Source organism: Sceloporus occidentalis, unplaced genomic scaffold (genome assembly GCF_023333645.1).
Source record: "Sceloporus occidentalis isolate IW3139 unplaced genomic scaffold, rSceOcc1.0.p SCAF_7, whole genome shotgun sequence".
NCBI classification, from domain to species: domain Eukaryota; kingdom Metazoa; phylum Chordata; class Lepidosauria; order Squamata; family Phrynosomatidae; genus Sceloporus; species Sceloporus occidentalis.
In genome coordinates, this window is record NW_028316987.1 from 86,135,660 (window position 1) to 86,163,356 (window position 27,697).

General features: G+C 40.0%; 1 protein-coding gene across 4 annotated transcripts in view; it reads right to left on the minus strand.

Moving 5' to 3' along the window:
• Positions 1 to 427: 427 nt before the first annotated feature.
• The window catches only part of DNAJB6 (DnaJ heat shock protein family (Hsp40) member B6), a 75,764-nt gene continuing 48,494 nt past the window's right edge, over positions 428 to 27,697 (minus strand). For 2 of the 4 annotated variants that reach the window (XM_089533558.1, XM_089533557.1), the window contains exon 9: positions 6,899 to 7,288. In XM_089533558.1, the coding sequence (XP_089389684.1) occupies positions 6,915 to 7,288 (374 nt within the window). In that variant the 3' untranslated portion in view covers positions 6,899 to 6,914. Of the gene's footprint in view, positions 2,111 to 6,898; positions 7,289 to 27,697 lie in introns of those variants that run through there. The other 2 variants (XM_089533559.1, XM_089533556.1) reach the window with 2 other exon arrangements.

The window sequence follows — 27,697 nt, forward strand, 5'->3', positions numbered from 1 at the left end:
TTACTACCACTGATCTTTGTAAGCCACTATGGGAACCTTTTTGGCTAAAAAGCATGATAACAACATCCTTTCATAATTTACATAACTCTTACTTGAGGCAGATTTTCTGTTCCCATAACTGTTCTGATGTAAACTCTGCTAGAACTCCAATCTTTGGAAATCTTATCTTCAGCTAAAACTAAATGCATTTTAAGCTAACTGCTCTTGTCCTAACATTTCCCAGGTTTGTTGCTATCTCCTCCACAAAAATTGTAAATAATACATCTTTTTTTCCCAACTCTGAACCATCAAATGTCCTACTAAATAAAAAATACTCCCTGGTTAAGCAGAGGTTTCAAGTGACTTGATGCAGTTTATATTCAGATGCCCACAGTTTATATTCTGATGTTATTTTTTTGCGTTTCTCAGATTTAAAAAAGCCAAGGAATAAGGGAAGGAACGTTTATTTCTTTAAATATTAGTAACACTGCACGACACACTTCAGTGGTATTTATGTAACAAAAAGAAAAAATGGTTGTGCACCTTACTTCAGGCATATTGTATTTTAAATACCCAAATGATTTGCATTAAGATTACATTTTCATAATACAAGCATTAAAGATGAATCCCAGTAAGTACCCCAAATCCTCTTATATCACCATCTTCCTCACCTAAGCTATATTATTAGGGCCTGATTAAAGATTTCTCCAGGAAATTTGGGATTCCAACAGTGCCAAGGGGAATAAGTGTCACGTAATTTAATGGCAAAAGAAGAAAATACTGAGGGGACAAAAGCAGCTGACAACTTCAACTCATGGATTTAGCAGCAAGAAGGCAACTTACTTACAGTAACCATGCCAGGAAGAAGTTAAAAGCAATGGAAAGCTCCATCTTAGTATTTAGTTATGAGGTTAACCGAAGCTACGTACCATGCAGATTAAACACTTCTATAGAGGGGAATGAAACTATCTTGTTATATTCAAAAACTTACTTTTCCAGGTATACAAATGCCTTCACTCCCAATTTAACCCAAACAAGAATCAACACATATTGTGTATTCCTAATGTACAAAGTTAGCACAACAGATGGCAAGGACTGTAAAGCCTTAGCTCTTTCTGGCTAGTCAAGACTCAACCTGAGCTTCAAATGGTGGACAAGGGAAGGCGGATGAAACTGGGAGGTCGAGTTGGTATTGTGACCCTTAGGTTTAGCATGTAGTGCAAAGACATCTCAATGACAGCTGATTTCTAGTTAATGGAAACAATGTGTTATTTTAAAAATGCAATGGTCATTATTTGGCTTCTGCGGTTCTAGGGATCATTAAAAAATTCAAAAGGACCAATATCATAAAGCAGATCGTTCGGATTTTGTTCTCTCACTCCACTATAGTAATGGTATTCACGATGCAAATACATAAAGAATAGTATGCATATGCAAGGAAAACCAACAACTTTTTGCAATAGGGAAAATAAATGGAGAAAAATCAGCCACGTTTGCTCAGGTGTTATTAAAAAGCTGAACTCTCCTCAGAGGGAAATTTAAATGAAATATTACTGTTTAGTTTAGGCTAAGATGAAAGACTACCCTTAATAAAAATGCTCATTTCAAAAACTAAAGACATTCTTTACAACTTCATTAAGTTTTAAAAGACACTAGACTACAATAGCTTTAGCCCCAGTAAAGGAAAAGATCAAAAGGTTCCACATTACAATTTCTGAACTTCAAAAATACACACTTCTAGCCCCAAATCTGTTTATTTAACGTATGGAACATCCTGATCCTAAACTTGTACTCAGAAGGCACACCCACTGACTTCAATGGAAATAATTTCTACACAGCAGGTTTCTGACTGGGTGTCTTACAGAAACGTAAGCGAATCTGTGTGATGCTCAAGCATAACAGTGCAAGTTCAGTGTTGTTTAACCAAGAGTCATCATCACCCTTGCTAAGTGAGAACAGCTATAAGAAAGATATACACCAGGAATCTGGGGAAGGAGTCAAATAGTATGACATCAAAAGGTCAGTGTTTGGGGGCATCCGAGTCCATTTTAATATGGTGTCTTGGCTGACTTCTTCTTCTTCTGTTCCTCCCTCAGCTTCTGCTTCTTCCTCTTGCTGACTTCTTTGTGTCCTGAGGAGACATGGCTTGTAAAAACATTGTTCATACAGAAGACTTCCCTTCATTACAGCAGAAGTATCACACACTCTCTTAATTCGAGGCAGATCTTTGCTAAGGAGGCATATGCAAATTGCTTAAACAAAAATAACCCTTGCCCTGATCATTCATTCACCCCTTTATTAATTTCTGGTGTTCCACATTGGCTTTTCCACATGGAAGCTAATTCTCTAAGGGACTACACACATGGGTACTACAGCACAGGATAACCTTATGGAATCCTGCCTGAAAGTCTGGCTTGTTTCAGGTATGCTAATGGGTAGGTACTCACCTTCCCACATGCCCACCACTGTATTGTAGAGGCTCCACCATGTGCACACCTTGCCTGCTGCAACTGCATTCTCTCTGAAGGCCCCCCATTATGGCCCATAAGGGAAAAAATGGACCACCTGGTGTCACTCATATGACTTTTGGGCCAGCCTCAGGCCTGAACTGCTGGATCGATGTTTAGTATGGCCAATTCTGGTTTTGGACTACTGGTCTGGGCTGTCTATACAGGACACCAGGCCCAGGGAATCATGGGCCACATCATTACTATCATATTAGGAGTTTCCAGCCTTCCTGCCATGAAAGCTCTATCAGCTCTCTAAATATTATATCTAAGTCATGGAGACACTCTGTCATGTTGCAGTGGAGTAGTCCTGCCCTATGTCAGTCCAATACTATATGTGTACTTTGTGTGTTTTCCAGTAGATCAAGAAAATTGTCAACCCTTCTGTTTCTGATAAGCCTTGTATCCCAGAAACTGTCAAGCTACATTGTGAATTTTGCTGCCCCCTTTCGTCTGTAAGCTATTCCGTCTTAGTTCAGGACATGACTGCACACAATTTATTGAGGTTTGGGAAACTTTTGTTTAAAAACCCTTATCTGATTAATTCAGTTTGATTGTTACTATTACTTTTATTAAAGCTCCTTTGATAACACACACACGCACACACTTTTTCTAAAAGGTACATCTTTGAAGTTAGGAAAGATGTTACCAAAACATTCAAAGGACTTGAAGCTATTTTGGATTACTCTCTTTTCCAACAAAATAGGTAAAATTGATATGTGCAAGTATCTGTGTGTATACAAAAGAACTGTATATGAGAGGCCTTTGAATGATCTTATCCAGTATTTGTTACTGTGTAATATATTTATATGTTGCATACGTAATACAAGGAATTAACGTTTTAAATTAATCTCATAATCTCAAATACTATGTGTCCAAATTCAACTGGATGTCAGATTAACCTATACCAAACATCTTGTGCTGTAGGACATTCACAGCAGTTTAAGCTGATCCCACAGTTTGGGCCAACTGAAAGTCAATGCTTCATTCAAGGGAAACAAATGAATCTTGAAAGCTTTTCTGAAGAGGCTGCATGCACCTCAACAGTTAGCTACCCCTCTCTACATGCCGTCAAGCATTTTCCAAGGGTGAAACAATCCACTGTGTGTTTTTGAGGTGATAATTCACTTTTTGGTTCCCTTAAAATGAAGAAACTGCTCAAATCATTCACTCAGGATCCTACCCACTCACTTGTGTCAGTCACCCAACAAGAGAACCCAATCTGTAAGGTAGTACAATTATCATAGGTGAGTTGTCCCTAAATAAGATATTATTAAGAGGCTGCAGAAACCAAAGTACAGGGCAAGACTTTTAAATTATGGTTCAAAAGGATAATCAGGACTCAGGAGCCTTCTAAGTAGGCCACTAAACTACTAACAGAGATAACAGTGTAATAACATAGCTCCACTTCCATGTACAAGACTGGAAGAGACAGCTCAGCCTCATAAGGGAGGGGGGAAAAAACACCACAGGCTTTTGTCTCAGTGAAGGGTGAGGAACCCACTTGTGAAAGCAGCACTGAAGCTTTGTATCAGAAAGTAATAGCATATACCATGCTCATCTTAGCCAGTAGTGAGTATTCTAATGGTACTGACTCTCTAAATGAGATAGACATTTCCTGACACTTGCTACCTAAGAGGAGTTTTATCTGGATATCCCTAGAATTCAAAGATGTAACAGGGTTAGCTTGGAAAATAAGTATACAAAGAGATCTCATAGCAGGCTTGAGACAAACTGAAAGAAAGAAGCTGTAGCATAAGCTTTTGTAGACTTGAGTCGACTTCCTCAGATGCATCAAGTAGACACACGTCTAGGAAAGCTCATGCTATTAGCTTTCTTTCAGTTAGTCTCAAAGGTGCTACAAGACCCCTTTGTAAATTGGATATGACAGACATTAAACCCAGACCTCTGGATTAAAAGGATGTGCTCTGCCACTCAGTTAAGTTTCCCACCCACCCAACCTCCCAGAACTAGCCTCTGCAGAAAAGCTGACTTAATCTCTTCGTCCATTCTTCTCTTCCCAGTATGGGTAGCTTTCTTATCTGTAGTTTGCCTCTACCATGCAAAGTGATACTTACCTGAGAAAGCAAATTCTTTAAGGATGCACGAATCTAAATGATCCATTATTATTATTATTATTTTTGAAGCTGTATTTGATAGGCTATCATCTCTTTTAAAAGGAAGCAGGCAAAATCTGGTCCTCCAGATTTTGGTGGATTGAACTCCCTCCCTCTCCCATCAGCCCTCTCCAATATCTATACCGGCCCAGGGCTGGCATGTCTGCCTGACAACACCTGAAGGGCCAGAGGATGCACATTCCTACTTTAAAAGACAGAGCTTGTAAAGTATAATTTAGGCTCCACAGCACCGCCACAACCGCCACCTTGTTTTTAGAATATGAACAAACACACTAAACACAGTGTATAAACACTGGATTTGTTTTGTTTTTTCCTGTAGCCACAGCAAAGATGTGGCTCTCATTTGTAATGGTGTCACATGAACCCTTCTGGATTGCTGTTCTAATGCTTTATCTAGCATTTAAAAGGAGGGCACGCTAGGCTGTAGGGCAATTTTGGCAACTACTCTTTAAGTTGCCGAGCAAAAGCACATGCTGGGCGGGGGGGGGGGCATTCTGAGAGCTGTATTATTATTATTATTATTATTATTATTAACCTTTATTTATAAAGCGCTGTAAATTTACACAGCGCTGTACATACAATCTTGGAGCTGTAGCCTCCAGAAGTAACATTTCCAAGCTCTGGATATGTGCAGTATCAAATGCCAACAGCGCAGCTTGAACTAGGGTACCAATGGTCTCCACAAATATGAGGGCCTACCAGAGGGAAATAGGCAGAGGTGTGAAAGGGCCAACACAGCCCCTGGATCCGCTTTTGAAAAAAAAAAAAGGGCTTTCAAGTTTAATTTTAACGAAATAGATTTTCTCACACCTATTTTTGTATTTGTAAATTTAAAGAAACAAAAATTGTGTAAGAAGGTCACCAGTCACCACCCTGTGCTCTAGCTTCACTGAATCACTAGGGTTGGTGGAGGCCTTGAAGATTCAATCCACACCTGTATGTTCATAGCTTCTCCTCCTAGCAGATTAAAATTTCAATAGTCAGATTGCAGAACACCATAAATATAAGAGGCCAAACAAGATGCATGAAGCCAAAAGTGACTGTAGGCAAGGAATGGTGAGAGGAAGGAAAATGTGAGCTAGCACTTGACTCCTATATAAGAGGGAAAGGCTAGGCACGCATGTTCTGCTTCCTATGACAGAAACAAGGTGGACAGAGTTAAGCTATCACAGCACTACTTTCATGGCATTTTCCAATACAATGCTGGGCAACTGACTGAACTGATCAATCCTGGCTTCTCAATAGTAAGTGTTGACCACATTTACCCAGTGGGTTGGAGCCAAATATAGCCTTCCTCTGATCAAAGCAGCCCCTTCTCCTTCCACCAAAGAAAAGGCCTTTTTATGCAGCCCACCCTGTATTTATAGATTCCCACAATATAATGATATATGAAATGTCTCTCACATTCTCACTTCTTTTTAGTTTAAATTACTGTTGCTTGTTGAACTGGGAAACACAATAATTTCATCACTTTCTTCAGCTCGTCAGTTATGAAAATAGGGAAGGCAGGGAGTAGGAACCTGGCATAGGGAATGTGAAAGGTTTTTTTTAAAACACAAAATGTTTTAAAAGGAGGATTCTAAGCCATACTTGGGGGAAAACAGATTCAGGCAAGCGGTGACTGCTAGAGTATCACGATTTCTCATTTTAGCATGCACATGAAACAGACCAGATCAGCAACATAATGTACTTGCCTTTTCAATGATGACAGCCAGTAAAAACAAAAATAAGTATGAACATTGGATTATTCATATTAAGGTGCTTGTTAATACTGGATACCAAGGGAAGTGCGAATTTTGCAGTATTAATCTGCATATTAGATGCTTTAGATCTGGCACTAATTGAAATGAATGGAATGCTGAGTGGGCTGTTCCCAGTCCTCAGCTAAGTTGCTGGGACTTTGAAAAGAAAATGAAAGGGCGTGTTGTCAGCATTGGTTCCAAAGATTCCATCAGATCTTAGCATTAAAAATTCTAAAGTAATAGGGCAATGTAAATTATATCCTTGCAGCAATCCAATGAGGCTGCTAGAACGCCCTTGCGGTCTCTTCCAACCCTATTATTCTGTTATTCTATGAAATTAGCTAAAAACTGGAATTTGGAACAAGGAAAGGAAGTCAGACATCAGCAATTAAATAAGGTCTTGCAATCTGCAGTAAGTTTTGACCTTTTGGGCATAAGGCATGGATTTTATTTCAACAGCTTCTGAAGCTGGTATGATGATGTCTCCCAGAGAACTCAGAAGCTAATCTAATCGCAAAGAGAAAAGAGCAGCATGTGAAATATTAGGGTCAAATCAGCATGCAGCACCATGATCTCACTCGGCTCTTTGTCTTAGGCTTTTGGCTAACTGGAATATCTTTTTTTACTGGTCCTTGCTTTATCTTCACTTCCTTCTCTTTTATATTTTCCTGTTTTTTTACCAGTTCCTTCTTTTCTACAGGTTCCTCATTCACCCTCTTGTGCACACCTGATGAATAATGGGGACTCTCCCAGCCGGTCATAACCAAGTCATCATCCTCATCACTATTACAGTGAAAGACATGCTTGGGATAGGCAGCAGGCTTCAGGGACTTTGGAGAGCGGACACTAGTAGACTGGAAAAGCAAGGCGTTTTGTCCTCTGCGTCTGCATTCCTCTGCAAAAGCTTCATCATCAGCTACACCTGAGAGGGGGGAGAAAGCAGACTATTCAAGAAAGAAATGAGCGTTGAGAAATGAACTCAGGCTTTGTGTTCAATGAAAAAGTGAAAAATCAAAAGCAACCAAGTCTGCAACCCAATCTTAGATGTTCTTCTGGGGAAGTAACTTAAGCGGTTTATATTTTCATTTCTCCATGTGTAAGCACAGTTATGTGTCTCTATCCTATGGGCATCTTCATGCCTTTTTATACCACAAACTATGGCTGTGGAACTACATTGTTACAACCTATAGTGAGTTAAAAAAACAGCTACTAATTCTACACACAAGTCAAGCATTCTGACAAAAATACAACACAATATGCACAAAGGAACTACCATATCCTCCATATTTTGAAGGAATTTCTACAGAAAGTGCTTTTTATTTAAGAACTCAACAGGCACTACATTCCACAGGTTCGATGGTAGGAATACCATACTCCATGCCCATATTTGGAAACACCAAATTACTAGAAGACTTCTCAGGGAAATTTTGCTGCATAAGTTCACAGCAAGATTTGATCAAGTGACCTACCTTTTTGAATGTTCAGGAATAATATCAATAAATCAGCCATTTAATTGCTGTGCTAACTGGACGCTCCTAAAGAACACAATCAGTCCAAAGATAGCAAGGGTATTTTGGTAATAGTAAAGCATTAACTGTGGTGCAAAAGAAAATGTGAGGATTCTAAGAGTAAAGATTAATAAGAAAACCATGCAAAGAGAGAACAGACTTGCAGGAGACAGCCCATTATTAGTTGGATGCTTCATGTTTTAAGTAGAAAACATTAGCTTCCATTTATAAATCCCCATACATGTATTCAGCCTCTTAGCTGCACAGGATAAATAAAGTGTGTAGGCAACACTTAGTTGTGAGGAAAAGTACATGACATGCTTTCAGGGCTCTTTAGAGGTTTTTGCCTGTTCTCGAAAAATCAGTTATGAGTTGAGATGATATACTGTGGTTTACAAAATTCACAGCAGAAGTCTGACTTCTCAAGGCATAGAATTACATGATCCATCATGTCACTCCACCCAGATCTTTGGAGCAATGCTCTTACTTCCCTGCCATGTCTCCCTACATCCTTGCTTATGGGCTTAAAACACAGAAACTGGAGGATGATAGTAGACTTCTATATGAGGATATCACACCCAGTGTGATGTGTAAGACTGAAATTCTGAGAGCACTGCTATCTCAGTACATTCCCATCACTAAATTAGCTCACAGAAGCAAGCAATTAGAAAGTAAAAGGACAATCATTTATACAGACATGAAAAAATCCAGGTTTCTGACAGAGACTGGCATTGCAGGTATGTTCAAAGTTGCTGCTGTGAGGCAGTACAAAAATCAAAAGTACAAAAGAAAATAAATTGACTCATCCATAGTTCCTTTCAAAATCATGTTCCATTTCTAAAGGCACTAACATTGCTACCATCTGGGGCATGATTCATGCCCGAATCTGAAAAGGTGCTGTATTCCGTGGATTCCTTGCCCAGGAATATGCAACAGCTTACGTTTCAGGGTCCATGAAATACCCCCTACCAAATTTCAGAGGTTTTGTAAAAACCTAGGGAGGGGCACAAAATATCTCTGAGGGAAACACATGGTCTGTGGGCCTCACTGTACCCACCCTTGACTTAACTATTGTATGTAATGCATACCTGTTTACATCCCATCTCATGGAGCTGCCTCCTGCTCCTAAGTATTCTATGAGCCTCTGTGCTAGTAGTTTTCTTAGATGAGGGTAGCAAGTAGACACACTGCTTTGGAATTCTCTCCTCAGAGGCATGCATTTATTCAGCTCCTTAACTGCAACTTCTTATCTGCAACTTACTCTTTAAGAAGGCCTATGGTATCCAAACCTATGAGTTGAATGTATCATGTTTGAGCAACAAGCTGATTCTCTTTTATCTGCAACTGCAAAATCTGAAATATTACAAAATCCATTTTTTTTCATGGGTGGCTGAAACAGTGACACTTCTGATGGTTCAATGTGCACAAACTTTGTTTCATGCACAAAATTATTTAAAATATTATGTATAAAATTACTTTCAGGCTATGTGTACTAGGTGTGTACAAAATGTAAATGAATTTCATGTTTAAACTTGGGCTCCAGATGCAAGATATCTCATTATGCATGTGCAAATATTACAAAACCTGAAAAGCTCAGAAATCCCAAACACCTGTGATCCCAAGCATTTTGGATAAGAGATACTCAACTTGTACCAGTTTTTTTTTTTAAAAAAAAAATCACTTACTGCACTTTTTGACTCCTAATAATTGAAGTTCTTGGGACAGCATTTAAGTAAATTAAAAATATAAACTAGGAAATCACAGTAAAACAAAGATAACAAACAGCACAAAATAAATCTAGTTGTGAAGGATTAAAAAACAAAACAGCACAAAAAAATAAAGTGAATACTTCAAAGAACTCAAATAGATGTTAAAATGCCTGGACTTCTACTGACCTATTTTGTCACTATATAATCTGTCACTAAACAGATTGCAGTGACATTTCAACTGCATCACCAAACCATGGATGTTTTACTTCTGCAGGAATGCAATGCCCTCTGGAACAGGGTGAGCATCTCTTAATCAGACAGATGGGTCATATCTGTACAGTATTTCTATCTTATCTGGACTAAATCTCCACTTGGCTTTTGATCTATCATATTTTTCTCCCCAAGGATGAGTTCAGGCCAGCTATACCTCTTTACTGGAAGTACTGCTGAGTATCATCCACATACTGGTTACAGCTTCGAGCCATTTCATGTAGATGTTTGAAAAGTATAAAGGACAGAATAGAGTTCTGAAAAACCTCATAGGATCTGTGGTATGAGGTTCCTCAGAAATCAATCTCTCTACTTTATACCTTATGGAATCTGTTCTTCAAACAGGAGAAGTAGTAGTGCAATACAGGGCATTTACAGACCAACTCAAACAGTCTATCAAAGAAGTATATGACAGTATACAACAGTCACTGTTATCAACACCTGCTGTAAACTGTAAAAAAATTAACTGGATCAACTTCACCATCTTTTTTGGCATAGGATATCTCACAACATGACCACGGCATTTCTGTGCCAATACCAGGCCTGAAGCTAGACTTTAATAGATCTAGGAAATCAATGCCATCCAAAAGTGCCTGTACAGTGCGCCCACATCATACGCGGACACACTATATGTGGCTTTCAGCATTCGCTGAAAGTCGTGCAGGGCACAAAGGGTGGCGTGTCCCATTTAAATTAATGGGGTGCACGCCTATGGCGCGTGCACGCCGCCGCACCACCACCACATGCACGAGCCCCATTACTTTCAATGGGGCTCGAGCATATGCACTTTTTTTACCGGGGGGGGGGGTCGGGAACGGATCCCCCATGTAAAAAAAAGGGCGCACTGTACTTAGTGACCACTTGTGTGAGCACCTTGCTCAAAAAAGAGATGGTGGAATTGGCCTATAGTTGGTTACATCTTCTGGGTTCATCTTCACAAGTGGCCTGATCATTCTGTCTTTAAAGATGCTGATTTCACACCCACCCTCCAAGGGGATTTATATACTTCGGGACCCAACTAGGATTTTCCTGTAAGATGTCAGAGAAGGGAATAAGGACTGAATTTTCCCCTAACTTCCTGTGGGCAGAGCACTGCAAAGTACAAATGTAACTCTGATGTTACCACCGTTTGGTGTAAAAGCCTCAAGAAACAAATCATAAGCATTAAAGACCTCGAGGACTGCCCTAATCACAGGAGATGCCCCCAGCTGGATAACTCCAGTTTTCATGTGTGAATCCTAAAAAATAATACAAAGGGGGAAAAGGGGGGGGGGGAGAGCCTAACAAAGTAAAACAAGAAAGAAAACTTTACCAACACAAAACCATTAAAATAAAATGAAGGAGGTGCTGGAACTTCTTACACATTGTTTAGTTCATCTTGTTAATTACATTTAATAGATAGTTATTAAGCATGGCATCATTCAAGGTGGTGCCACATTCTGTGCATGTTTTCCCAATTGGTTCATGTATCAGCTGGTTAAGATGACAAGAAGGCTAGACGCAATTAATGACAAGGAAGTATTGTAGAGAACAGCACTATGAACTGGTATTAAGGAACATGAGTTAGTGCAAGAAGATAATAGGTCCTTTAGAACTATTTCCTGAATAAATCTTTCTAGCATACTTTCACACTCCAGCATTGGGAGAACAAGTATATTAAGAGCATGGTACTCAAACTCCACTGAGACCTCTTTTTTCAAGAAGGAATGACATGCAAAACTGGTGCATGCTAGTTCAAAACTAGGGTTCAGTTTTGAGATTAGAAATAACTTAAATCATTAAGCCATCTTCTCTCACCCCATTTTTGAGTTATGGAAATAAGTGATCTACCAAACAAGGAAGATCAGAACAGTGAGGAAATTTCCAAGAGAATTAGTCAACAGTATAGCATAGAAATACGTTTAAATTAATTTCAGAAATGATTCCTACTTCTCGTTCCACTGCCCAAGAACTCTTTATAAAAGGCCAGACATAAAAGTTGCAGTGAGAAAGTTCTCAACTCCTGGTTTTCTAGGATTAAACCAATGGATAGATTATTTGCTTCACAAGCTCCATTTATGACAGTGTTTCTCAGCCTTTGGCCCTCTAGATATCTTAGATTCCAACTCACAAAAAATCCTACACAGTATGTCCAATAGGTAGGAATTCTGAGAGCTGAAGGCCACAATATCTCAGAAACCAAAGGCTGAGAAACATTGATTTATGATGAAGTGATGATGAGACTGAGAGACTGTCTGGTGGAAAACTGGAATCAAGCTTTTTTTCATTGTCTTCTCCATTTCTCAGACAACCTTCTCCCCTGATGTCTGGGAGGGGGCCAACTGGAACTGGTTGTTGTTGTGTGCCTTCAAGTAATTTCCAACTCATGGCGACCCTATCATGGGGTTTTCTTGGCACAATTTATTCAGAGGAGGTTTGCCACTGCCTTCCCCCTGAGGCTGAGAACATGCGATTTTGCCAAGGTCACCCAGTGGGTTTCATGATCGAGCTGGGAATTGAATCCTGGTTTCCAGAGTTGTAGTTGAACACTCAAATCATTATGCCATCAAGGCTTGCTTACTTAGGCTTTTCCTGAATGTGCTGCCCAGTCTGAAATTTGTATTGTGAACTTTTGATTTTAAATGCATTAACTGCTGACTACATAACATTTTGTATTTTAACAATTTGGGGGGAGGGGGGGTTAACTGGTTTTTACTTTTTGTACACTCCTTTGAGATTATTTTAAAGGATTTGGTATCCTTAAAAAACAGGATATAAATTGCTGAAATCATTCAGTCAACCAAATCAGCAGAAACTAATTCACTATTACTTTCCCTCCTCCCCAAATTAGTTGGTTAGATGACTCAGGAATTACTTGGCTTAAAGAGAGAAAATACACTGTAAACATCACACTTTCCTAAATTGGTCTGTGGATTCCAATGTGTTGTAATGTATACGGCTGAAAGACCATTATTGGTAGGTCAAGGCAGAAAGCCATTGTGTTGCAACCCCAACCAGCAATGGCACTAGACAAAGTGACAATAATCCTGCAGTCTCCTGACTGCTTAGAAAATAAGAAACATATGTCCAAAACATTTTGTAAAGTGTGAGTGCATTACAGGTGGATATAAACCAGTGATGGCGAACCTATGGCACGCGTGCCAGAGGTGGCACTCAGAGCCCTCTTTGTGGGCACATGTGCCATCGTCCCAGCAGAGAGTTTGCCAGAGTTTGTTACTAGAAAGCCATAGGGACATGGCACTTTGCAATAAATAAGTGGGTTTTGGGTTGCAGTTTGGGCACTCAGCCTCAAAAAGGTTCACCATCACTGATATACACTCAAGGAAACCACAGCTCTGAGCGTGCAGGACCTGAGCAGGGCTGTTGGTGGCTGAGGATCTTGAGGGTCTCTGAATTATAGGCTGCAATAAACTGAAGCTGATTTGACAGCAACTAACAACAACAAACACACAACTAAGGACCATACAAGGATAAGACTACCACTAACAAAACTGTGTGTGTAAAGAATTCTTACTTTATATAAGGTGGGGAGGAGAAATAGTCCTTGGACTCTTGTGCTTCCTGGAGAAAGGAACTAGCACAGGGTTTGAATGAGCACTCTGACTTGTGCCTTAGGTTGGAACCATACTGCAAAAATAATCCAGTTTGAGAACGCTTTAACTGCCCTGGCTCAGTGTTAGGGCATCCTGTGAACTGTAGTTTATTGTGGCACCACAGCACTCTAACAGAAAAGGCTAAATGTCTCACAAAACCACAGTTCCCAGAATTCTCTAGCATTGAGTCAGGGCAGTTAAAGCAGTCTCAGACTGCATTATTTCTGCAGTGTGTGTTGGACTTTACTTAAGTCACTTGATTGGGACAATTTGCTGTGTGCCTTCAAGTAATTTTTGACTGATGGCAACCCTAGGGTGACCCTATCACAGGGTTTTCTTGGCAAGATTTGTTCAGAAGGGTTGCTTTTGCCTTCCTCTGAGACTATGAGAGTATGACTTGCACAAAGCCACCCAGAGGGTTTCCATGTCTGAGCTGGGATTCAAATCCTGGTTTCCAGAGTTGCAGTCTAAAACTGAAACCACTACACCACGCTGGCACTCTCAATGGTACTTGATAGGAAAAGGTATTGAGGAGTACCAGAAGCTGCTCCATTCCTCCTGTACCTTCTTCCATTGAGGGAAATGTATATGAGATTCAGCGGTTATCGCAGTCAAGACCTGAGCCAGTTCTGGCCTTTCCCTCTCCTCCTCCCCAGTCAGGAAATAGGAGGAAGGAGCAAATATAAATAATGCACAGCTTCAAGGCTGAGTTCCTTTTGTTCCTGCTCTTTCCCCCAACTAAAAATAGAATGGGCTGAGGCAACCCAGAAGTTCCCCTTCGTTTATCATCTCCTTCTTTAGTTACACATTTGAACACTTTTGTTCTACCACAGGAGCCAGCAGATTCCCTTATGTGTGCCCAACAAGTGCCCCAATTTTTTTTCATAAATAAATAAAACAAAATAAAAATGTAAAAAAAAAACCTCAGGTGAAAGGCCACTGATTACATGCTATCAAATGCAACCTAGCAGTACCCAGTATATCTGACACCCGGTATGGATCATTTTTTTAATACCACCCTCCTCTCTCCAACAACCTTTTCCATGTCTTGTGGAGCTGCTGGCCAGGTGGCAAAGAGAGGTGACTCTTTTTACTCCCTTGTCCTGGAAGGCATCCCAGTCTCACCAGTGCACTGGGTGAGACCTCCCTCAGTCACATGGTGCAATCCACACTCCCTGTCATCTCTAATGATGCCCCTGCCATTTGGAATGGCATCAGAACCCCAACAATCCCACATGCTCAGAAAGTAGCCCAAAATCTGCAGGAATTGTGGAAATGGGCTTCCAATCACTTTCAGGAGCATTTTCACCTGTTGTTTAGTGAACTTTGGCTCCTGCTTCAACTCACACCTGTTTCTGCCAGTATCATCACAGACCAAAGAAAAATAGTCTCAGATATATTGCCACATGCACAGGAAGGGTCATCAGATAAGATGACTATGCACAGGAAAATATTGTGATGTTCCTAAGTCCATTTCTTCTTTCATTTTAAGTGGGAGAAAAGAGAAATGGCCTATCAACTATTCTGGCACAAGAAAATAGGCAGCCAACCAATGGAAGCAGGTCAAGTTAGTATTCATTTTAACAGTAAGCATTTCTTTAGAATTTCAGGAACGGGCAGGGTTTGAAAACGGTATTGTTTAGAACAACAACGTCTTATCTGCATATAAGCATGCCTTATTTGCCATTCTGGGTGGGGGATTCAGAAAGTAACTTCTACAGCCTATCGGGTATCTGATTTTTAAAAAACAGATGCCAGGCTGCAACCAGGAACCCTTTGTATGCAAAGTATGTGTTCCACCACAAGTTATGGGCCCTCTCCTGCACATGTATATGGGGAATCTTCCCTTGAATTACTGCTTGTACATAACAAAATCTCTTAATATTGCTATGCCCATCAATATAAGCAAGGCCTTTGGTCACATTCACTCCCAGCTGCGTCCATGATTTAGATAGAAAAGCATTGGGGAAATGGGAAATAGGCAATTGGGGTACTGAAAATTACTCCTGATTCAGAGATAGTGGCTGCTCTGAACCACTTTCTAAATCAAATGCCAGAAAATCTCTTCCTAATGTTCCAGGAACTGGTGCCATACTTATGCTCATTGATTAGAAGTTATTCTTTCTTGGCTGAAAATTTGTCATGGACTGGCAGCCAGTGGCTTGTGAATCGACACTTAAGAGTAGCACTGGTCTATAGCAGATTTCTCCAAACTAGCGTCTTCTGTATGTGTTGTACTACATCATCCACAAGCATGAGCAATGGTCAAGCTGGTCAGAGATTATATTTGCAGTCCAATACATCTAGTCTAAGTAAAGATGGTACAAATATCGCCCCCATGAGCAGCAACCAACTAAGATGAAGTGGGATAGAGCAATGCAGCAGACATATTTCCCTTCTTAATGCCTTAATTGGCTGAAGCTACCTGAGGCTCAGTGCTGCAGAAACATTTGCAAGGCACTATGAGATACTGGATAATTTATTGAAATTTCTATTAAATGAAGCGTTAGTGTTGTCAAAGGCATGCCCTTAGGGTTCTAATTCATATTTTATGAATCAGCCTAAGTCACAGAAGTTACATTCTGGCATTTGATAGAATTACAAGAATGTGAATTAGCTTAGTGTTCTGTTGTAATGTACCACATAAAGCAATCACACAAGCAAAAAAATCCAAATCCCCTTATGATATTGTGTTTGAACACAATCCTCTTATCTAGAGAAGTAGGTGCACTGGAAAGGGGAGAAGAGAATGAGATTGAGAGAAAGAGAGAGAGAGTTGTGGATTTTTTTAAAAATGAAATATATATTCTAGCCAGTGGAGGGCAATAGTGTACAATGAGAAAGATCAACAGTGAAGTCATCTTTCAACACTTTAATAGGAATATGTTTTTTTAGGGATATGCCTAATAAAGGGATAAAAGGAGTGTTGACAAGGCAGTATGTTTGCAGAGGATGCCAGTTTCAATACTACTGGGAAGCCCTTGCTCTCAAAAGGAAAACTGTGTGTCATGCTATGTCATCAATGCCCATCAGCATTTGACATCAAACAGGCCAGTCCCTGCACCAGAGGATAAATGGACATAAATCAGACATTTGTAATGGGAATACACAAAAAACAGTGGGAGAACATTTCAATCTCCCCAAGCTTTCCATCTCAGACCTCAGAACAGCGGTCCTGGAACAAAAGAACTACAAAGGTAGATTGGAAAGAGAAACAGCAGTACTGCAATTCATCCATAAGCTGCAGTCCCTCAGCAACGGATTGCACAGGGATAATGGCTTCATGGCTCACTACACACACTTCAACACTATATCTGATCCTGTCTTCAGGGGCCAGCCTACACTCATCTATTCTATTTTCCAAAGCCAAACTGGTCTTGCCTCTTCATTTCCATACACACTGGCCAGTTCCCATTGTCTTTGTTCACTAATGACCATCGTTAAAACTGGACTTGTTACTTCATTTCCATACACAAAGGACTGTGAATTTAAATTGACTTTCTCACATACCAATGGCATATATATGTCTGTCCCTATTTTCCATTCCACTAAATGCATCTGAGGAAGTAGGCTGAAATCTATGAAAGCTCATGCTGCTAACTTCTTTCTTTCAGTTAGTCTCAAAGATGCTACAAGATCTCTCTACATACTGATTCTACAGACTAATATGGCTATAACTTTGAATGTGCACACGTAAGCTGTACTTTATACAATTGTGAAATGGCAAAAGACAGCAACTTACCTTTATTTTGTGATGAAGTGTGTCCTCAAATGGCAGTCAAAGCAGAATATAAAGTAAGGGAGGGTGTTTTAGCACCAACACTGCAGCATGTGGCAATAGTCTCATGCTTGCACAGTATTAAGAAAGGATTTGAGAACAGGTGAGGTAGATCTATCAGTCAACATTACACATTATGGTCAAATGAAATCCTGCATTAATCAGCTGTGGCTACCAAATACTGGGAAAACTTCCAGAAATAGCTATTTTCATCTATCTTCTGAATTTTTCAAGTCATTGCTGGAGACAAAGAATGCTGGATTAGATAGATGCCTCTTGGTCCAAGGTTCCTATTCTCACGTTCTGCCCAAGTGCTATTATTTCTTAAAGGAAAGCATCAACGTGGATCAAGTTTCTAATTAAAATAAGCTAACAAAGTTTGCCTTGAACAAACATATCTCTTAATTCAAGTTCTGTATCTAGCCATGAAAGATGAGGCTGTAAAAAACCCCTTAGTGTTTGGCATATTAGAGAACAGACTCGTTTTCCTTTCTAAATGGAAGCAAGCAACAAAAAGAGGAGACTCTGGTGAGAATTAATCCATGTATTCGGCTTTCATGTCCAAATATTTCAACATCCTCATGGTGTTAGCTTTGGGGTTCTATGCATTTTGGACAAGAGGTTTAAATGATCTGCAGAATCAAGCCTGGGATCTATTTTACAAAACAGACTGCTTATTTCTGCATGCATACGGTAAGGGCTTACAGGGCGAGTATTATCCAACTTCCAACCTTACACTCCCTGAATTATTTTTAGCACGGGCACTGGCTGACTTTTCAAAACAGATTTACCATCAACACTATATGGGAAGCTGCAGCTTCATGTTGTTTGGTGCCACTAAAACTGAGCATGCTACGAGCTTCACACAGGACATCTCACCGTTAAGAGAGAGGGTGCACACTGCCAAAACAAGACTGAGCTTGCAATTCTTTGGGTGAAGCAGCAATAAACTTACTCCTGCACAAGTCATGACATAAGCAAGTGATCAACTGGGGGGGTTGACACTTTCACAAGATGGCACACAGTTTCCTGTATCACACCCTGACCTGAGGCTGCATCTCATTTGCTAATGGTGATGTGTGTACATGTGTGTGAAAAGAGTGCTTGCTTTGTCTGTATTGGTTTATGCATTAAAAATAAATGCCCAACCAATGAAAACCACATTTACTTTTATGTGCATAAACAGCACATTTAAAGTGTTCTCGTTTCCAAAGGCAAGAGTGTGGCAATTATTTTGAATTATTTTCAAGGATACATCATTAATACTAACTTACAAGTGCCACCATACGGGTAACTCACAATGCTCTCCCTTTACCGTTCACATTTGTCCCAAAATCAAATCTGACTGCTTTGTTTCTGCCAAACACTGCTGCACCAATACTCCAGAGTTATCAGTAAAACTGAAAAAAGCTGCTGTAAGATTTTGAAAATTAACTTTTCAAATGCTGATGCTGGGTTTTGTGGACTTATGATTTGTACTACCCCGTAAGTACAAATCAATACAGGTATCTAATACCACTCCACATGAAACACTATTCATATACCGCACTGCAAAATTCCTAGCTATAGTTTATATATCTATCCTGATAAACAAAACTCAAAAGAAGGTAAATGGAGTTCCCCTATTCAGGTATTGGTCAGACTTAAGCCAGTTTGGGCCAGTAACATATTTAATGTTAGTCCGGCATGAACTACCCATATTATAACCCACAATTTATATAGTTTCGTCAAATTGATTATATCACAAGGTTGCTGTAACTCAGAAACAACAGCATCACTGAAAACTAAGGGCTACAATAGACCTGATCCATGCAATAATTCAGCACAAGTGACCATCAGAGAAGGAAAGCACTGTATTGAATGGTCTCAGGCATGAACACAATCCACATCAAGGCACAGGAGAATCAAGTTAAATGTCAGCTTCTACATAAAAAGAACCTGAAGCTCCAAGCATTAAGAACTGCCTATGCTTTCAGGCTCCTGCCCACAATTATGTAGGTTACAGTCTGTTCTAAGACGTAGTTCATGAGTCCAAACCATGATGTTCTGTGCCATGTTCTGTCCCATTTATAGAATCAAATATAGGAACATGCATTCCTAGATTATGGGACACAATCAGCAGTTAAGTATTTAGGAACACACAGTGTTTATTAAACTGGGAGGTTTGGATAATTGGGGGGGGGGGGACTATTTCTTAAATGTAGTGCTAAAGTAGTCATCAGTCCCATAAACAGCAGCTCCCAAACTTTATGTATGATTCGGCAGTATTGTCAGCAGGATGAGTGCTAGAAACAGGGGACCATGTTTTGTGAGATCTCCCCTTCCTCAATACACAATCACTCTACATCACTGTAAATGTTAAAACTCCTGGGCAGGATATAAATGCAGGATGGGAGAGATCCATGACAGATAACTGCCAAATCCTAAGCCTTGCTGGTGTATGCCAGCCAGCGTAGAAGCAGAATTTTAAATTATTCTGTCTTTTAAAATTATTGTAACCTGCCTTGACTCCCACAGTGGGAGAAAGGCGAGGTATAAATCTTGGAAATAAATAAATGAATGAATGAAATATAGGCTGTTGAGTTTTTATTTCCCAGCCTCTGTGATTTCTTTCTTTCTTTCTCCCTCTCAGGTAGAAAATAAGTTGTATCAGATTCAGGGCTACCATTGTTATAGATTCTGGCTTGTTCAGAAAATTCATACTTCGGAAGTTAAAAAAATTCAGTAAACCATTATTCAGTTATAAATCCACACTAGAAATGCTCATTGACAAAACTAAACAGCAAGTGTTAAAAATCCCTAACTACACGTCATTTCAAAGTGTGGGCTCACTATTCATTGACTGCCAATTCAAAACAATCTTAATCTGTCTCAGTTTCCATACCACCCCTCCGTATTTCTTTCATCCTTCCCAACACAATGACCTTATTTTAGTACAAGCTGGCCATTCTTGCTATGTTATTGTACCAGCTGTGAGATATCCATTTCCTTACAGTAACTGCTTCACTACAATGCCCATCACACTACATCCACCTACATTGCAACACTTGGCACTTGATGTGTATCAGGCAGAAAATGAGGGGGAAGGACCAATGTATTCTGCCAGCCCCATCCCTAGAACCATGAAACCAAGAGTTTTTTCACCCTTGGCACTAGAGAATCCCACAGAGGCCTGTGGACCTCCTTCTTTGCTTTGCATCACGATGAACCCCCTCCAGCACCCTCCCAGGGAGCACTGTGTTACTGCCCTGCGCATTTTTTCAACCAAAGACTACCCACAGATTTTATAATACTGCTAGCTCTATTGTTTTTTTGCAAACACTTCTGAATATTAATATTTCTTTCCAGCTAATGCTTGAAATTCCAAGAAAACCCACAAGCTTGCTGCAAGACCAAATAAGGCAAAGTTATAAAAATCAATTTGAGTTTTTTTTTTTAAAAAAAAAAAGCAAAACTCTCTTGTTAATGTCTCACTATATTACATATTTTTTAACAAGAATGTCAGCTTATATATGTCATACTAACAAAAAGAAAAACATTCCAACATTTAATATTATGTGAAAAATCATCTTTTCAGAATTTCCTGACCAAAACATGCTGACAGGAGGATGAAATCATCCAGTAATCAGTTATGGAATGTGAGGGCAGCTGCTAAGTCAGTAGCATTTAAATTGCATTTTTACAAACTAGGGAAGGGAGGAGGGCTACCAAGTTACAACACAATCTTGAGCAAGCTTGTTCAGATGTCCTACTGAGCTGATACCTTAATTATTATATTGCAAAATGTGAACAGTCAAGTTGCTGTAGCTGATACCATTACATAGACACATACTCATCCCCACAATTTTTGAATAAATGTTTTCCTTTCAGCTATGGCTAACCATAGGTTGAGTCTCCCTTATCTGAAATGCTTGGGATCACAAGTGTTTTTGATTTCAGGTTTGTTTTTTCAGATTTTGGAACATTTGTGTATATATAATCAGGTAACTTGGAGATGAGACCCAAGTCTTAACATGAAATTCATTTATGTTTTGTATGCACCTTATACACATAGTCTGAAGATAATTTTATACCTATTTTAATAACTTTGTGCATGAAACAAAGTTTGTGCACACTGGACCACCAGAAAGCAAACGTATCACTATCATAACCACCACTCATGTGGACAATTTTGAATTTTGGAGTATTTCCGAATTCTGGAGTATTTCCGAATTCCGACTAAGGGATACTCAACTTGTATTTTCTATAATCTAAATTCTCATTTCTCAACATGAGTTCTCTGGAACTCTAGGGTTCTACAAGAGGTTGCTAGGGGTTCTGTGAGAAATTGTGATAGGGGGAAATAAACTTTTTTTTTAGTTGTAGCTACAGCTTTTATGCAGCAGTTCCCTGAGATCTGAAAAATGTTTCAAAAGTTCCTCTAGGGTTAAAAAAAATTGAGAAAGGCTACTCTAGATTAACCATTGTGAGATGCACTAGTAAGTAATTTGGTGTGCATCAAGAGAATAAAATCATAAGATACTAAATTTATGTACAGTATAGTGAACAGGTGATATAGGCTATATACAGGATGATTAAAAAAGAATGGGGCAAAACTGAATTAAGAACAGCTTTATTTTTGCAGCATTTTTTGAATCACCCTGTATTTCAGAGGAATGAACTGGCAAAACCACCTCTGAGTATTCCTTGTTTATGAAACCTCTATGAAATGTATGGTGTTGCCCTAAATTGAAAGGCGACTTGAAGGTACACATAAACAAATACACACGCTCTTGCTAGTTCAGGGAAGCCTAACTGAATGCAACACTAATTAAAACAAATAAAAATTGAACATGATTGTGGATATCAGGCTGAGAGATATGGATTCTGTTTCGCAATCCAGCACCAGTTGTTCCATTGCACCCAGGATTTCTATCTTCTTTGACCTTCCTCACACTCTTCCAGTAACTGAACCAGATGCTTCCAGTAACTGCACCTCATTCTATCCCTATTTGCATTTCTAGACTGGGCCTCACCCTGGTTACAGCTCTTAAATCCCATGTTCATTAGATGAGAAAAACTCAAATTGCCTTCTTGTCAGACCTGAAGATGTCTAAGATCTATCATATAAACTTTCAATGTTGAATTTATTTTTATTGATTACCTATGTTTTTGCATTCCTTCCTCTAAAGAACACAGTACAAGATATATGCCACCCAACACTTTAGCTGCATAACTGCCCTAGGAGATTATGCTGAAAGGATCAAAGTCAGCCAAAGAGTTCAAGGCCACCTGATCCCATTTTTACATGTCTATAGGGTGCAACAGCTCTGAAATAAAAGTTGGGGAGATATTAGATTGAACTGTAGATGCCAGTGAGAACCTGAAGACAGCATGCAGACAAGAAAAGAACAACATTATGTGATAAGAGAAATGAAGGTGAGATGCACAACCATGGCAATGGTGGATAATTGAATGGCACAAGCTAGATGGGGAAAAATGCTGTACTTTCTGTGCCATATAAGGACAGCTGATGATTTGGGGAAATTCTTTCCTGGTGTGACAAATCTTAGTAACCTCACTCTTATTTCTCTGTACCTTTTAATCTATTTTTATTTCAGATCACTGTGTTCCAAATATGCCTGTGCAACACTGGGAGGATAAACTGGGAAATTCCCTATCTTCTCAAATTGTTCCACACCTTGCAGCAAGTATGGGGATCAAAGATCTCAGAGGGTGATGCTTGGGGAAAGTCGCTCGGCAAGGAAAGAGCTTAATTGTGGTGTCCCACAAAGCTTTAATTTTCAGTCTTCAGCTTTGACTTCAAATGGCATCTCTCCTCTCAATGATTGTCTTAAGGCAGTAATGGATGGATGAAGGAAAATAAATTGAAGCTGAATCCAGACAAAATGGAGATATTCACAATAGTGGCCCCAAACCCAGGTACTGGGATACAACCTCCAGTTCTATATGGGGTCACTCTCTCCTCCAAGGACTGTGTTCACAGTGTAGGGGTGCTCCTGATGACGTATCAGGTAAATGTGACAGTCAGAAATGCCTGCTATCAGCTTTGGCTGATATGCCAGCTGCGCCCTTTCCTGCAAGTTAAGGACCTTGAGATCGTGATACATGCTCTGGTAACCTCCCGTCTGGATTTCTGTAATACACTCTACCCCTGTGCTTGGTCCGACTGGTATAGAACATGGCAGCCAGATTGGTCTCAGGCACATCTAGAAGAGACCATATAACACTGATCTTAAAATCACTTCACTGGCTGCCCATTAGTTTCTGGGCTCAATACAAAGTGTTGGTTATTACCTTTAAAGCCCTAAATAGCTTCAGTCCAACCTATCTTTGGGACTACCTCCTTTCATATAATCCTCCTTGTGCACTAAGGTTCTCTGGGAGGAATTTACTCCAACCTTTAACAGCGAAGTTGTCTACGACCGCCCAAAGGACCTTTTCCGTGATCACTCCCAGATTATGGAATGGCCTGCCAGACGAGATCTGCCATATTACCACCCTGAACAGCTTTTTAAAAGCTGTTAAGACAGAGCTATTCCGTCAGGCCTTTCCTGAATAGATACCCAGCCACCAAATTAAAAAACCCAAGCTGTGACCTGACCTTGCCTTAGTCTTTGTTATTGTTGGTTTGTTATCTTTTTAAGTATGTTTTAAATTTAACTTGTTTTATTGTATCTTAAGGGGGGTGGGATTGACAGTTCAGGAATGTACATTTTAACTTTGTTAGCTGCCCTGATTGCATTTCGTAGAGGGGCAGAATATAAATAAATTTTATTATTATTATTATTTCCAAAAATTATTTTAATTATTTGCTAGGAAGTCAGTGTGGTGTAGTAATTTGAGTGTTGAACTACAACTCTGGAGATCAGGGTTCTAATTCCCCACTGCAGCATAAAAACCCACTGAATGACCTTGGTCAAGTCACATGCTCTCAGCCTCAGAGGATGAAAATGGTAGACCCCCACTGAAGAAACTTGCCAAGAAATCCCTATGACAGGTTCACCTTATGGTTCCCATAAGTGAAAAATGACTTGGAGGCACACAACAACAAGTATTGTGGTAGTATACCATTATTATAATACAGCAGTTAATTAGTAGTAGCAGCAAATCACAGTGACAGAAACTACAAACCACTGAACAGTAACAGTACGAGTTGACCCTGCAGAGCCCAGATACGTAGCATCTGAGCTCTACAGGGTATTGTCCTTCTGATCATTCCTGTAGCACTCTGTTACAGGTTCCTATTTTTAGAAAATTTGATCTGGCAAAGCTACACTTCAAACTATTTTTAAAACCAAGCTAACTCTGGCAAACTGCAAAGAATTCCTCAGCAGTCAAACAAAAGCTCCGTAGAAACAATGAAGCCATCTCCAACGGATATACAGCATGTGACTGCCAGAACACTACAAGTTTTGTTTCAGTTCATTCCTCTTAACTCAGTTCTTTTCAGATGCTGAAATCACTGTAGCAGCACAAACAATGGGTCCATCAGTCTAGGAACTACGGTAATACATTCTTGAACCCTTGTCCTATGTAATGTAAATGTGGATGATCTGGACAGAATGTACTTTGTATTCTAGTCTCCCACCTTGAGCCAGCTGTCCACTTCGCTAGGCCATGAGCACAGTGGGAATACTGTATATTCCTGCATGGCAGACGGTTGGACTGGATGGCCCTTGAGGTTTCTTCCAACTCTCTGTTTCTATGACTCTGAATCCTATGAAAGACCTAGTCTAGGAGACCAGATAGTGCCTGGTATAGAAAAAAAAACAGGGTATGGTAAGGTGGGTAGGAATCTACCCACTGCACCAAGACTGAAAACTACCCTTGCACATGGACACTAAAAAAGTACAGTTCAAAACACTTGTGCACAGCCCTGGTGAACAGTACAGTTACATCCACACACACATGGGGGTAGAGTAACTGCACGGTCATCTACTTTCCCTTGTTCTCCCCCCCCCCCCCCACACACATCTCACACGTCTTGACACAGCTACAACCAGGCCTGTGCTCTCTCAAACTCTCCTGCCAATACATACAATGTGAACAGATCCCTTTCAGTCTTGTGACAATACAACATCTAAGTCTGTGGTTTTCAACCTTTGGACCTCCAAATGTTTTGAATTCCAAAGTTCCAGCATTCCTCACCACTGGCTGTGATTTCCTGGAGCCGAAGCCCCAAACAGCTGGAAGGCCAAGAGTTGAAAACCACTAAGCAGTGAAACAAAACTGCCATAACCAAACATATGGAATAATATCTCAGCATCAGTCCATACCCCTCAGACAGAGAGATGTTTATCACACTATACTCTTAAAGTGCTACTATTCCACTTTGACTCCTCTAGCTGCCTCCTGTTGCATTCTGGGATTGGCAGTTTTAAGGAGGGGTATTTAGAATTCTTAGGCAGAGAACTTCTCTGCCTGAGAATTCTAAATACTCCTCCTTAAAACTGCCAATCCCAGAATGCAACAGGAGGCAGCTAGAGGAGTCAAAGTGGAATAGTAGCACTTTAAGAGTATAGTGTGATAAACATCAGAGTCTAACAAGCAACATAGCAACTGACAAAGCAAGAGGGGAAGACTATAGTAGCTTGCAGAGGTGTTGACTGGAATACAACAGTAGTCACTTGGGCAAAAGTGTAGGGTCAACAACCTTTTCCAAAATTGGAATCAAGAACTATCATGGCACTAACTGAAGCAAATCTGCCCCCCGGTCAAATTTCACCACACCAACATGCTCACTGCACAGGCCATAGGAAAGCCACTGATCTCTCATCTTCTGTTCACTCATCTGTAAAATGGTAATAACAATGTGGTCTGCCTTCTGTTACAGGATTACTGGAGGGATGATGTTTGTGAAGGGCTTTGAACACTTGGAATGTATGATATAAATGTTCAGTTATCAGTAGTCTGTGAAACACTGCCTTTTATGTGGGTGCCTGTGTTATGCTTAATTGTTTGCATTACTGATATTTGGCACTCAAGGGAGTACTCAGTGCCATGTCAGGTTGCCCAAACTTGTTTTCTGTGTTTACTCAGCAGACTACAAAATTTGCTGATTGCCAATTCATTGTTTTGCAAACGCTCGTGTAAGCCCCAGAAGCACCTCCTTTTAGACATCAAGAGTGCAACTCTCATTGTAACACTACGACAGGACTTTTGTAAGAAATTCTTCAACTTTTTTAGAAGAATGATTGGCTGTCTCAGGAATACAGCAAGATCACACTGCAATGAAGATCTCTAATTAAGGAGCAAGGGGAAATGGGAGTGCAGAGAAATAAAAGAAAAATAACACTGTACTGAGCCTTTGCATCACTTAAGAAATGTACAGTACAAGAATGTTAGTGTTGGAGCTTATGGTTGTAGCAAAAGTATGGTTCAGGCTGCATTTTACATTATAGACTGGTAGGCCTTGTTTACCTTGTTACAGAATGGATCAAGGAAAAGTTCTCCCTGCATCTGGATAGTACAGGGAGGTGGAGGAAATACATCCCAATGCCCAAAGATAAAGACGTTCCAGCTTTATCTTTGGCACCTGGCAAACAACTCAGTAACTAGCATGGGAATGTTTTCCCTTTGTTTGGCTCAGATGTTTTATGACATATTTTTCAAGAAGCTTCTGTACAAGAGAAAGAGATATATAAGATGCTGTCAAACACAGGTTTTTTACTTTTTACCCACTTGCAGCCCTACATAGTCAGTGTGTGTGTATGTTTACTTCCTTTTCTTCTTACGTGTCTATTTGTCTGAAGCTAGAGTGTATACGTATGCCTTGTCTTTCTTTTATTCTACTTGTTTAAATAAAGCAGCCTTTCTCAAGGCCAGGACTGTGTGGTAATTTCACCTGCCTCATACTCCGAACCAGCAGTATACCCAAGCCAGAGTCTTACTATTATTATTATTTATTGTATTTATATTCCGCTCTTTAGAAATCCTCTCAGAACAGCCTTTTGAAGACAGAGATAGAAAAACAGTATCTACCCATTTGGTTCCTTTTATGAGTCAGTGCGGCACAGTGGCTTGAGTTTTGGACTGAGACTCTGAAGACCAGGGTTCAATTCCTTGCTCGGCCATGCAACCCACTGGGTGACCATGGGCAGGTCACATGCTCTCAGCCTCAGGAGAAGGCAATGACAAACCTCCTCTGAACAAATCTTGCCAAGAAACCCCCACAATAGGTTCACCTTAGGGTCTCCATAAGTCCCCTTTCTGTGAAACACGTATGCAAGCCCTAAGCCCTATTAAACGTTTAGCTACCTGAAGGGACATCTCTATGAACCTGCCTATGCATTTAAATCTTCATCAGAGACCCTGTGCTTCTGCCTTATGAAATCAGTGAGGTAGACAATATTAAGGTATGACTTCCTAGCTACCGTATTTTTCAGGAATTCTCTTTCCAGGGAAACAAATTAAGTGTATATTCTTAGGACCTTGTAAGATGCTCTAATATTCCAGCCTTTTAAAAGCCGA